Source organism: Helianthus annuus, chromosome 2 (genome assembly GCF_002127325.2).
Source record: "Helianthus annuus cultivar XRQ/B chromosome 2, HanXRQr2.0-SUNRISE, whole genome shotgun sequence".
In the NCBI taxonomy this organism is placed as follows: domain Eukaryota; kingdom Viridiplantae; phylum Streptophyta; class Magnoliopsida; order Asterales; family Asteraceae; genus Helianthus; species Helianthus annuus.
This window is the reverse complement of record NC_035434.2, coordinates 117,538,751-117,551,295: the sequence shown is the minus strand read 5'-3', so window position 1 is coordinate 117,551,295 and position 12,545 is coordinate 117,538,751. Positions and strand designations below refer to the sequence as shown.

Here is a 12,545-nt window from a genome sequence, read left to right as displayed (position 1 = left end):
CGCCAGTTACATCATCATCATCAATGTCAGTTACGTTCTACAGCAACCCTAATCATCACTACCAATTATATGGTCGTATCATCAATCAATACACACACCAAGCATGATCATCTATGGCAATTTTAGTAGCATTAGTTATCATCAGCTAACTATACCCTAATGTGATTCACAACAACATACACAGAGTACGAATATGTAACATAGACTTCCGAGCAGTGATTCATAGATGCACATGTTCAGAACATTAGATCCAATCTAACAGATTAGCAACCATATGGCAAACCCTAACTGTGAACAATCTCATCTTCAACTCATCTCATACAAATATTAGATCTGCAATTTACTAGTATCATACTCATCACCCAATTGAATCTCAACATCTAAATTATCATAATTATCTATCCATACCATCCTATGAAGAAAACATTAGACAACAACAATCAAAGCATTCTAACATGGCATTAAGAAATCAAATATGATAGGGAGTTGAATCTGTCATATAACATCTAAGCACTAACCGGTTACGAGGCGAAGCTATCAAAGATTTTGAGGGCTTGGAATTGTCGTCACGCAGAGGAGAGGAAGAGAGACCTTAGGCTTTTCTATTCGGTAGTTGCTTCACTAATGAAACCGTTCATGTAAAATAGACGCATTTCAATGAACTGGGCCCTTACTGGGCTTTGGCGAACTCGGGCCGGCGAAAACACTGGTTTTCGTCAAAAGAAATATGGTGAAAACCCCCCGTTTTCATCGAGAGGCTAGGGGCGAAAACACTTAGTGTTTTCGTCGAGCATGATTGTGGTGAAAACCCTTTTGGTTTTCGTCATATACAGCAAACTATATTAATATATATGCATACAATATTAATAACACCTTACATAGTTCACAAAATCCATAACTAGCATTCAATCAATTAATCACTAATTAGTAATATACAAAACAGATAACCGGTGCACATAACGAATTAAGAAAACGTAGTTATGAGGAAAGACCTTAGAAACTCGAGTTGTTACAATTGTTGGGTGCAGAATGGAGAAAATGCAGGAAGAATATGAAAATGCTGTTAGAAACAAAAGATGGGACAAGAACCGAGAATGTTATGTCAACAGAGAAGGTGAACCTGTTGTTCCTAGGAGAGATATAGTTCATGATGATGTTCTTCTAGTAATTCCTCTATCCGGCGAATTTTATTCAAAACGTAAAAAAGACAAGAATTATGAGAAAAAGCTGAATAAAATTATCAGAGATGCGATGACATCAAGTCTAAGAAAGAGGGATGAAGAAAGAATGAAGAAAAATGTTGAGTGTATGGTAGAAGAGTTGAAGAAGGTGGCTGAAGAAGTGAAAGAAAAAGAAGAGAAAGTTGAAGAAACAGTTGTTGTGAATGAAGAAGTTGAAAAAGAAGTTGTTATTGAAGAACAGCAGGTTGAAGAAGCTGAGAAGAAGCTGGAAAGTTCGGTTGAAGTGAATAGTGATGATGGTGATGAAGCTGAAGGTAAGGAAAGAAAAGAGAATGATGCTGATCAGACAGAAGTTGCAGCAAACACCGAGGTGCCAATCACTGAGGTAAATTCTAATTCTGAAATCTTAATCAAAATTGTTGAACAGTGCAAGAAATGCATGGAACCATGCATTGCTTGTACTGAAAAAGACGAAAAATTCAGAACAAGAGATCTTGAATTCACCAAAATCGAAGAAGTTTTAAAAAATAAATGCAAAGAGATGATAGAAAACGAAAAATTTTTGAAAGATAATGATGAAAAGATTACACAAAAATGCAAAAATTTAGAAAAAGAAAATGAAATTTTGAAAGAAAAAGTTTCGAAAATGACAGAAGAGTGTTTGCAAAAAGAAAATGCTTGTCAGGAAATGAAAAAAGAGTATGATTCGATAAAATTGGCTTATTGCATTACAAAAGAGTCATATGAAAATGTGAAGAGTCAAATGAAACTTGTTCAATCCAGATTGAAATATTGTTCTGAAACAACTGATACGCTTAAGCGACAGTATTCAATAAAGCAACAAGTTACCAATTCTTACATTGAGGATGTTGCTAAGCTAAAGCGTCAAATAGCTGATTTAGAATAGGATAACAACAAGTTACATAGTTATCATGCATCATCATATGTGCTTGAAAGAAGTTTCAATCTAAAACCGGATGGTAAAGATTCCGAGCAAAACAAGAAAGGTATTGGCTCAGAGTTTCATCAAGTTCCACCACCGGAAAAGTTTGCATTCTATGATGATGAAAAAGTCGAGAAAGCTTTCAACATGGTCGATCAATTGCCAGATAACATTGACGTAACCTATTCCAAATCTAATGATTCAAGTGATTCAGAGGTGGTAGGTAAGGTCGCTGAAAGTGTGTTGAAAGAAGAGTTGGTTGAAACAGGTAAATCTGAATCACAAGATGGAAATGAGGATAGTTTTCATGAAGAATATCTGAAAAACTCAAAACCTGAGAAAAATTTGAATGATGATTCAAAAGGATTGGTTTATACCATGATTGGATCGGACAAATTATTCTTAGATATTGTATTTCCGATTCAGAATGTGATTTCAGAAAAGATTGACAAAGTTTTCAAGATGGTTGAAATTGAAAAGTCTGAGATTCCAAAATTTGCTGGAAAGTGTCACCAAACTTTTTATAACAAACCTGGTTACAAAAACAAAAACATGAAGGCTGGTTTGGGTTATAAAAAGAAACAAAATTGGAAGAAAAATGAAACGCCAAATTATCAGTCAAAAATGAACTTTGTTCATGGAACAAGTTCAGAAGAAGAGAAAGAACTCCAATTTAGACGACAGTCTAATGAAGAGTTCTATGCTCAAAAGAAAACGCAACAACAACAGGTGAAAGATGTTTCAAAGAGAACATGTTTCAAATGTGATCAAACGGGACATCTTGCTCGCAAGTGTCCAAATCTGAAAGCTGTTGATGTTGAGTCGAAAAAGAAATCTGATGATGTTGAAAGACAGAAATCTGAGAATGTGAGACAAAGGTCAACCAGATTTGATTCAAAACAAACTTGGATGTACAATACAAACAAGTTTTCTTCGAATCAAACTTGGAAATCAAACCTGAAAAGGTTCGATTCAAGATAAACCTGGAATTCTCACACACCCAGATTAAGAACAATACAAAGTTGGAGAACAAATGTCGATGCAACAAAACCACAACAGTTTTGGAAACCAACTGTTGTTCAGAATCAAAATGTTCAAAAAGAGTCACATTTTTATAAAAGAGGGACTCCAAAAGGTCAAACATGGTCTTCTAAGAAACAAATCGCTTCGGCAAATGATGAAAAAGTTGAAGTGAAAATTGAAAAGGTCTTTGTTCAGAATGACAAAGATTTTCCGAAGTTAAATGAAGCATATTGTGTTGAAATGCCTAAGGTCAAACAGACATGGGCTAAATTGTTCAAGTAATTGAATACTTTGAATATGCAGGTGCTTCTGAAGAAAACTGAATGTCAACCAAAGGAGAATCGAAGCAGCCTGGCACAAGAAGAGGAGGCTGCTGAACCCTGTGTTGGTTGAAACAGGGAGTTTGTTTGTTTTCTGTAGATAAATAAACAATATTTCTAAAAACCCTAAAAATTGAAAATTTAAAAACCAAAAATATGTTTTTGTTTTGTCAAAAAATCAAAAAATCAAAAATATGTTTGTTTTTAAATTTTGTCAAAAATTCAAAAATCCAAAAATATGTTATTTGAATACGCCGAAACCCTCACGGCTGAACAAACATGATTAATTTCACAAGATTGAAAAACGGTTTTCAAACTGTAAAAAATCAATGTGTTATAAATCATGGGGGTACATTATATTTTCTGCAAAACAGAGCATGTGAAGCAGAAAATGGATGACGAGACAAAGCTATCAGTGTCGATTTGTCAAATTTTCTTTAAATGTTTTGAATTTTAGGGGGAGAAAAAATTTCAGAAAATACAAAAACATTAGAAAATTTGAAAAAGCCAAAAACATGATAAAATTCAAAAATTGAGTTTTTGTGTAAAAAAAGGAAATGATAGTACACCAGTAGACAATCACAGTACGCTAAAGAAATGGAATGTTTTAATGTGATAAACGGTCTCACTAATGATATGCCAGTAGGTTTTTACACGCTTAGTAGATTGTTTTCGAGATATAAACCTATTATCAAATACTTTACTTATTTCGTGGGGAACATCTCTCGGACATATGGGTAACCCCCGAAATCTTGTTTGAAGGGCTTTCTATTTCTGACATACTAGGTCTTTGTACATGATGATATCTGGGGTATTATACCTGGACTTCTGATTTTGCGGAAGCAATAGCCTAGTCCTCGTATAATACTCTGCACTGCTTTAATCATCAAGCCCACCCTCAGCATAAAAAATGATGAAACATTGAAAAATGCTAATCATGTGTTGTTGAAGAAAAGATCCCCAAACGGGACACACCTAAAGTCGAGCCATCATCTCTTTGTCTGAACGGAAGTTTTAACCTGAGCTCTCATGGCCTCGCATTACCCGTTTACAGATATCATTAGTGTACATTCACCTGTAAGACTGAATATAGGAGTCTGGATACGGGAGTATATTCTGAGGTGGGACACGCGAATAAGTTTAAGTTCTTAAATCACTAATCCTGTATCTCGAAATAGTTGAACTTTGTGTGAAAATTAAAGTGGATCAGTATACTGACAATCTAAGTGAATCGTTTAGAACTTATAGTGTTTAAAGCTCAACGGTGCTAGTGATTAGTCATAATCTGATATGATCCTCTAACACGAACTCAAACAAAAATATTGTCTGTAAATATGTTTGTAAATATTTCTTTACTGCTTTATATTTCAGAAAAATACAAAAAGATTTTGATTCTACTTTATTTTCGACAACCGATGTCTAAGAGCTGACTTTCAAAATCTAAGTATGTTGATCGTGTTTCTAAAAATAAAACAAGTTCATTAATTTGAAACTTGAAGTTTTAAAATCAAAAAATCAAAAACAGTTTGTGAGATCTCCAAGGTCATTAATTTGGACTTGGACGATTAACTGTGAGGGATTTGTTGATAGGGGAAGAGAGAATCAAGTAATCCTAGATATATTCATATTATTATATCTTAGAACCAGGATCTTGATTTAGAAAGTTTAAAAGAGCCAGGTCACAATTCCTGGACAATTGAATGTTCAAAATGTTTTACTTATAAATGTTTGAGGATTGCAGATATTGTACCAGACTACGATCCCGACAGCCGAGTCTAAGGGGGAGTCTGAAGACGAGCTCAACGCAAGAGGAAGCATGCATTCAAGGTGCCAGGAAACTATCCCAAAAGAGCTTGTAACCGGAATGAAAGGTGTCGATCCCAAAAGCACGGAAGCTTGATGAAAGGGGGAACCTGAAGAGTCTACAGAAAGGGAGAGCTGAAGCTGAAGACAGATCCACCGAGATTCTGTTCAAGAAAGAGGGAGTCTACGTTGATGAAAACGTGTTAAAGCTTCAAGAAGATTCAAAGAGAGAGAGAGAGAAAGATAAGTCGCTACGAGTTTGACAACGGATTGACTGCGGCAATATCCAAGGGGGAGTCTGTTGGTGCATTTATGTCTATCGCCTCCGTCAATTCAAACCGTAGCTGAAACTGAAGAAAACTAGCCTTACATTGTAATATTAGATAGAAAAAGGCAAGGTGGCATTATTGTAAATAAGGAGAGTCTCCTTATATCCTTTGCCTATAAATAGAACTCTTAGGATTAGAGTTAGAGACTTTTGGAGACTTTAGCTCTTTTGGAGACTTAGAGGGTGTTTGTTTTTTCAGAAAAACCTCTTCTGACCTCTTGTGTCTGCGCCGCGCAGACCACGTGCAGACGTTTAGCTCTGCAGACCGTTTGTTTTTTAGAAGTCATTTCATTAAAAATTGTCTTCAAACCTCTGCGCGTCCTCTTCCCCATACAGACATGGTCCAGTGTCTTCACACCTCTTCCAATCCTTTTAACATCTTCTTCTTTCTCAAAACACAAAACACATACATCTCTTCCAATGGAATGTTTACTCACTACCAAAATGCCCCCTGTGCTCCCATTAAAAACAATTTATTGCTTCCAAATTTCAATCGACTAGAGCCTGCAAATTAATTCGAACAAGAACAAAAGAAATATAAAAAAAAGTCAATGAATTTCTCGAAGCATTTTGAGTATTAAAAACTTCCATTGTGGAGTCAATTGTTTTCTTTTTCAATATCTAGTATCCAAATGGACCAAATCAATTGAAATTATTTTGATCTATTCTACCATCGTAAAATATAGTCATTAATTTTATTAGTTTACAGTTTTCAATTAAGTTAATGGCCAACATTTAGTGGTTGCGAGTAATTTATTTGTAGAAGTTCGTTGTTATATGGACCATAATATAGTTTTGAGAGATGTTGGATGCAACAGTGAGAGATTTAGATGGGAGGTGGGAGGTGGGAGATGGTGGTGGACCTGGTGGTAGATGAAGCTGAGAGTTTTGCTCTGTTTGCAGATGTGGGGTTTTAAAAAGAGGTGAAATAATCAAACACTCTTTTTATTACACTCTGCAGGCATTTGGTCCACCTCTTCTCGTGCAGACGTTTGCAGATGTGATCCGCAGACTGCAGACCTTTTACATCTGAAAAAACAAACACCACCTTAGAGAGCTCTAGTGTTAGAGAGAAAAGCTAGAGAGAGAAAGTGCTCCACGTGATTCAGGTGTTGTACGTTTTCATACGTTTCAATAGAATTACAGATTATATTACGTCTCATGTGTTCGGTCACGTTCGTGTACGGATTCTGCACGTCACACGTTCGTTTCGCAATCGTTTCGGAGTCAAAACCGGTCCTAACAACAAGGGAAAAGTGCCGCGTAGCACTCCTGCTTGAATGAAGTGGCTCAGTAAATAAATAAATAAACATGTTTTAGTAATCAGGGGATTTCCAAGTGAAATTCCTTTATTGTAAAATACGGGGTTTGTCCCGAAACTTATAATAAAATAATCGGGTGTTTTTAGTTTAGCCGATCCTGTTAAAATTTCTGCTGCCAAATTAAAATACCACGGGTTTCTGTCCCGCGGCTTCTGAACCGGGTAAACCGGGTCGAGGGTCGTGACAGAAAAGGTGGTATCAGAGCCACTGATTTAATACTTAATTTTACAATTTGCCATTTTGTGATTCGGTGAAAATTATATTTACAATAAATAAAATTTTAATTTGGATTTTTGTGTGTTTCCTTATGTGTGACTAACAGCACGAATGAACTATCGGAAGCCCTCCGAAATTTCACAATCGATACTTCTGATATGGAGATTACCGGAACCCAGTCCGGTTATCAGGCTGACACCGAGGAGCCACTAGTGTTTCAGGCCCAATCACAGGAAAAACCCAAACCTAAAAAGAGGAAAAGGCTTCTGGACTGGAAACGAGGACAAAAGAAGAAGCCCGCTGCCCAAAAGGTGAAAAAGACTGAGGATCCAAAAGGAAAAGGAAAAGAAGTAGGAGAAAGCTCTGGTCAAGCCCAGGAATTGCCACCTTGGGAAGAACTCGATAGAAAGCTGGAAAACTGTGACCTCATCGGACCTGCTGATGAAACCCTTTTCAATTTTCCCCCTCAATCAGAACTTCCCATCAATCTGGAACCTGCTATTCCAGACCCAATTATCAACCCTCAACCTCTTACAGGGCAGTTGGAAGAATGGTGGACTAGTGATTGGCATTGCCAGAACTTTATGAATAACGCAAATGTGTAATTTCCCCAATTTGAACCTGAACCTACTCCTTTTCCACCCATGAACTCGGAGAACATTGCCGAATTATGCCGCTACGGCGAGGAACTGGTGGATGCGGGAAATCAGATTCGAGAAGTGGGGGAAGACATCACGTGGAAGTACGACGAGAGGGCGTCGTTTCTGAAAAACCAGTTAACCATAGTCAAATGTTTTGTATAATAATATGTGAAATACATATATATATATATATATATATATATATATATATATATATAGGGTCGGGATTTAGAGAAAACGGTAGAAAGTGTGAGAACGGTGAGAACGCTTATCGATCGTCCGAACAAAACAATCTATGGACTAGATTGGCGCGGTGGCATTTTCGTAAATAACATCAATTTTATTACGTGGACGCGCTTCATTAAGGGTAAAAGCGTCTTTTGACTACTCCAAACAAAATGCTACCTCATGAAAATAAAACATCAAAACAAAAATCACACAGCATTCTGCTAAAAACGCCATTAGATATAAAACGCCAAACTTAATTATAGTAAAATCTCGCCTAAAAAACCGCCAAAAAAATCCTATATATACAACAACTCAGACCTTCAATTAAAAAACACAAACAAAAACCCCAAACGCCATATTTAATATAAACCATTCGACTGATAAACGCCAGAAAACCCAAACATCAAATATATTGCTGTCAATAAAGTGTAGTTGTATGGTATGGACAACATTGTCAGTTATCTTTCTTAACTGAGGATTAACAATGTTATCCAACACTATACTGCAACACTTTATTGATTTTAGCATGATCAAAATTACAGTTTTAAGATGGTTTATTTTGTGGCGTTCTCTTTATCGGTAAAACGCCAAAAAAGATAACATTTTGGTTAAAAGGGTGTAAACTCAATAACATTTTGCTGCATGAGATGGACAAAAATTATAGAAAATGAGGCTGATTTCATACGAAAGTCGAAACAGCCAGTGAAGATGCTTCAAAAGAAGAAAGAGACTGGTGATAGTGAAGATTTGGAAGATCAATATTTATTTTGTTTAATTTTCTTTTTTAGTTGATTATTATTTAAATAAACAACGCCATATCTAATAAAAACGCCAAAAAGGCAAATGTCTTACACCTTTGGCGTTTATCAAACCATCATAAAATTACTTTGGACAAGTATTATAAAAAAATTGTTTCCATGTATTCTTTTTTTTTTCCGTTTAAGTTGATTGATGTATAATAAAAATGCCATATATAATAAAAACGCCAAAACAGCTAAAATGCTTGTTTAAAACGATATCATCCCGTTAAAATGCCCCCAAAAATTCCCAAACTATAATAAAATTAGTTTGAAAAAGAATTATAAAAAAACCCAAAAAAATTAATAAAATAAAAAATAAAAAACAACTTGAAAATGTAACTAGAAATAGTAACTTCAAATCAGAAAAACTAAAGATAGGGAAAATTTATTATATTAGAATCTAAAACGCCAAACTTGAAAGATGGGACGTGTTATAGACTTCAGAGATAAAGCTTGTCAAAAACAATAATTACAAACAGTAACTGAAAAGATGAATACTTTATTATAATAAGGCACCGCCTAACTTAGGCGCCAAAAAGAGATCCTATAAAATGATACGTCTCAGCAACTTCCATTTGATCAAACAAAAAAAAAAACAAACGCCAATACTACTAAATACCACTCACTGTAAAACGCCAAAAAAAATCAAAGATGGCTAATATGCTTTCTTAGATATTTAGTATTGTTATTCGTCATGTTTCACTGAATGAATTGTTAGCGGAGGCGAGTAACTCAGTAAGATTTTGCTGCATGAGATGGACAAAATTTCAAGAAAAAGATACTAATGCCAGTCATATGGCATTTTGTATTTTTTGTTCTTGAAGAAGGCTTGGATGAGGAGAAGAGATCAATGACACTGAAGAGTGGGTTGATTATAAAGATGAAGATCAACATTAAGAAAAAGCGAAAAACCCACCCACACGTCATAGATCTATGCCCCCAAACATCCACAAAAAAGCCACTTCAACAGACGAGCAGGCAAAATAATTAAACCGATGGGTTTGTTAAGTTTTACATAAAACGCCATATATTTGGTGATAGTTCTTGTACTATTAAAGAAGAGAGAGACTGATGACAGTGAAAATTGGGAAAAGAGATCCGATTAGGATTTTTAATTTATTTTCTTCCCTTATATTTTTTTCCTGTGTTTGAAATATAATTTAACAATAGTAAAACGCCAAGATACCACAAACGCCAAAATGTTTATAAAAAATAATAGAACAATGAGCCATCTTGTTTAAAACCCCTTGAAAAACGCCATTCAAATAGATTTCATGTCCCCTGGGTTCCAATGGCATACGATGTGAATAAACGTCATAAACGCCAAAATGTTGATACAATGAAACCATTAAAACGCCATTAATTATTGAATTTGGTTAACGCCAAAAAACTTAAAAACCAAAAATTAAAATAATATTGGGAAAAGCGGAATTGGAAAAGCAGAAGATGAAAGGACAAAAAAGCCCCTCCGCCCTTTTCTAAGCGGCGGGACATGTGTTGGGCCAGGAAGCGTTCTCACCGTTCTCACACTTTTGAGCGTTTTCTCCCGATCCCGTTTCTCTCTCTCTCTCTCTCTCTATATATATATATATATATATATAATATGGTATAATAACACTAAAATAAAACATCTGTAAAAATCTGGCTTGTATGGACGTATAATATTATATAAATGTAAATGTCGCAAGGTCGATGATTTTGGCTATATGTGTTGACTTAATTATGTTTGTGATTGCCCTATTGTGTTTAGTTGCTATCCATTTTGTGACAATAATTTATATATACATTGTTAATTATTCAGATGGAAAACGCAGTAAACCAACCGGCAAATGAAGTTAACCAATCTGAACCCAATAATGAAGACCATTTTCTCAATAGACAAGATATAGAAAATATCGTTGCTCAGGGAATAGCCAACGCTATCCCAGCAATCGTCGCGGCTGTTAAGAATCCAATTGAACCTTCCCAAGCTAACCATAGCAAGCGCACTCGCGACGATAATTTTAGCAACAGTGTGAATCGGGGCGGCGATAATAATAATGTGGTTCAAGTCCCATTACTGGGTGGTTCAAGTCCCATTACTTAAGAAAACGAAATTGCGGGCAATGAAGGGGCGACTACCGCACTACGTTGGTTGGAAAAGACCGAAGTTGTGATTAAAATAAGTAAGTGCGCAGAAGAAGACCGGGTGATATATGCATCCCACCTTTTCAAGGAAGAGGCGTTAGAATGGTGGAACACGGTGCTGCAAGCTAAGTGAAGTGACATGGCTTACATCATGAGTTAGGAGGAATTTAAGGAATTGGTGGAAAGAAAGTTTTGTCCCTCCTACGAAAAGGAACAGATGACAAACAAGTTCCCAAACCACCGAATGGTAGACGTTGACGGTCGGGGGTATACTTCGAAATTTTTCGAGTATGCTAGAATTGTACCAACTCTGGCCTCGCCAGAACCGGTGCTTATTTCTTGCTATATTTGGGGATTAATTAGCGAGATTCACGACATAGTCAAGGCTGCGAGACCCCGAACGATTGACGATGTGGTCAAATTGGCTAACACCTTGACTGACGGACTGGTGCGCACAAGAGAAGAAAACAGGAAAAAGGAATTGGCCCAAAGGATTACCCAAGGTTTCTGTGGAGGTATTAATAATAGTAACTTCAAGAAAAAGGGAGTTGGGCAGTCTCCCATCCCGCCATTTTGCGGAAGCTGTAAAAAGAAGCATTTTGGGAATTGTAAGGAATCTTGCAATTTCTGCAAAAGACTAGGGCACCGAGAAGAAGAGTGCAGGAGAAAAGCGATGATCTGCTACAACTGCAGAGAAGCCGGGCATATTAAGCCCAATTGACCTAAATTGGTTAAGCCAGTTGACAACAAGGCCAAAACTGCTGAAGGTACTAATAAAAAGAATGCAAGAGCCTTCCAGCTCACTACACAAGAAGTAGATCTGATTCCGGATGTGATAGCTGGTACGTTTCTTGTTCATGACGTTTACACAAAAGTATTATTTGACTCCGGTGCAAACCAAAGTTTTATAAATACTTCATTCTGCCAAGCTCTTAAGCAACCCCTAACCAAACTTAGGCAAATTTATACTGTAGAAACGACAGAAGAAAATTCTATTAATATAGATAAAGTTCTCCAAGCAGGAAAGATAGAACTCTCAGGCCATAAATTTTCTGCAAACCTTCTACCTATGAATTTACCAGGATTCGATGTCGTATTAGGAATGGATTGGTTAATAGCCAACCATGCTCGAATCCTCTGTGATAAAAATTCCATAGAAATTCATACGCCAGCAAGAGAAGCAATTTTGGTTACAGGAGATAAGCCGCGTAAACCAATGAAGTTCATTTCAGTAATGAAAGTTGCTAGTTATGAACCCAAGCAAGGAATAGTGTACATGATTTCGGTAATCATTAACACTAAAAGCAAGGAACTTAAGGAAATTCCAGTAGTATCAGAATACTCTGATGTATTCCTAGAACAGCTACCTGGATTACCACCGGATAGGGAAGTAGAGTTTCGAATTCATCTAATTCCTGGAACTACTCCAATAGCTAAGGCACCTTATCGGCTAGCACCCACAGAAATGTTAGAACTGAAAAAGCAGTTAGATGAATTGTTAAGTAAAGGATTCATACCACCCAGTTCATCCCCTTGGGAGCACCGGTGTTGTTCGTGAAAAAGAAGGATGGTTCGATGCAGATGTGTATTGATTATAGGGAATTGAATAAATT

General features: G+C 36.3%; 1 protein-coding gene across 1 annotated transcript; it reads left to right on the top strand.

The window, feature by feature from the left end:
• Window positions 1-1,029: 1,029 nt before the first annotated feature.
• LOC110894411 (protein MNN4-like) lies at window positions 1,030-3,540 on the top strand. Its single transcript, XM_022141644.1, has 2 exons — window positions 1,030-1,566; window positions 3,451-3,540. Exons 1-2 carry the CDS (start codon window positions 1,030-1,032, stop codon window positions 3,538-3,540), a joined length of 627 nt encoding a protein of 208 aa, XP_021997336.1.
• The last annotated feature ends 9,005 nt before the right edge of the window (window positions 3,541-12,545 follow it).

Bases quoted from the DNA above. Each gene is read 5' to 3' on its own strand.
- LOC110894411 (XM_022141644.1), top strand. From the start codon at position 1,030: ATGGAGAAAATGCAGGAAGAATATGAAAATGCTGTTAGAAACAAAAGA. The intron at 1,567-3,450 runs GTAAATTCTAAT...TTGAATATGCAG, and splicing joins CCGAGGTGCCAATCACTGAG to GTGCTTCTGAAGAAAACTGA.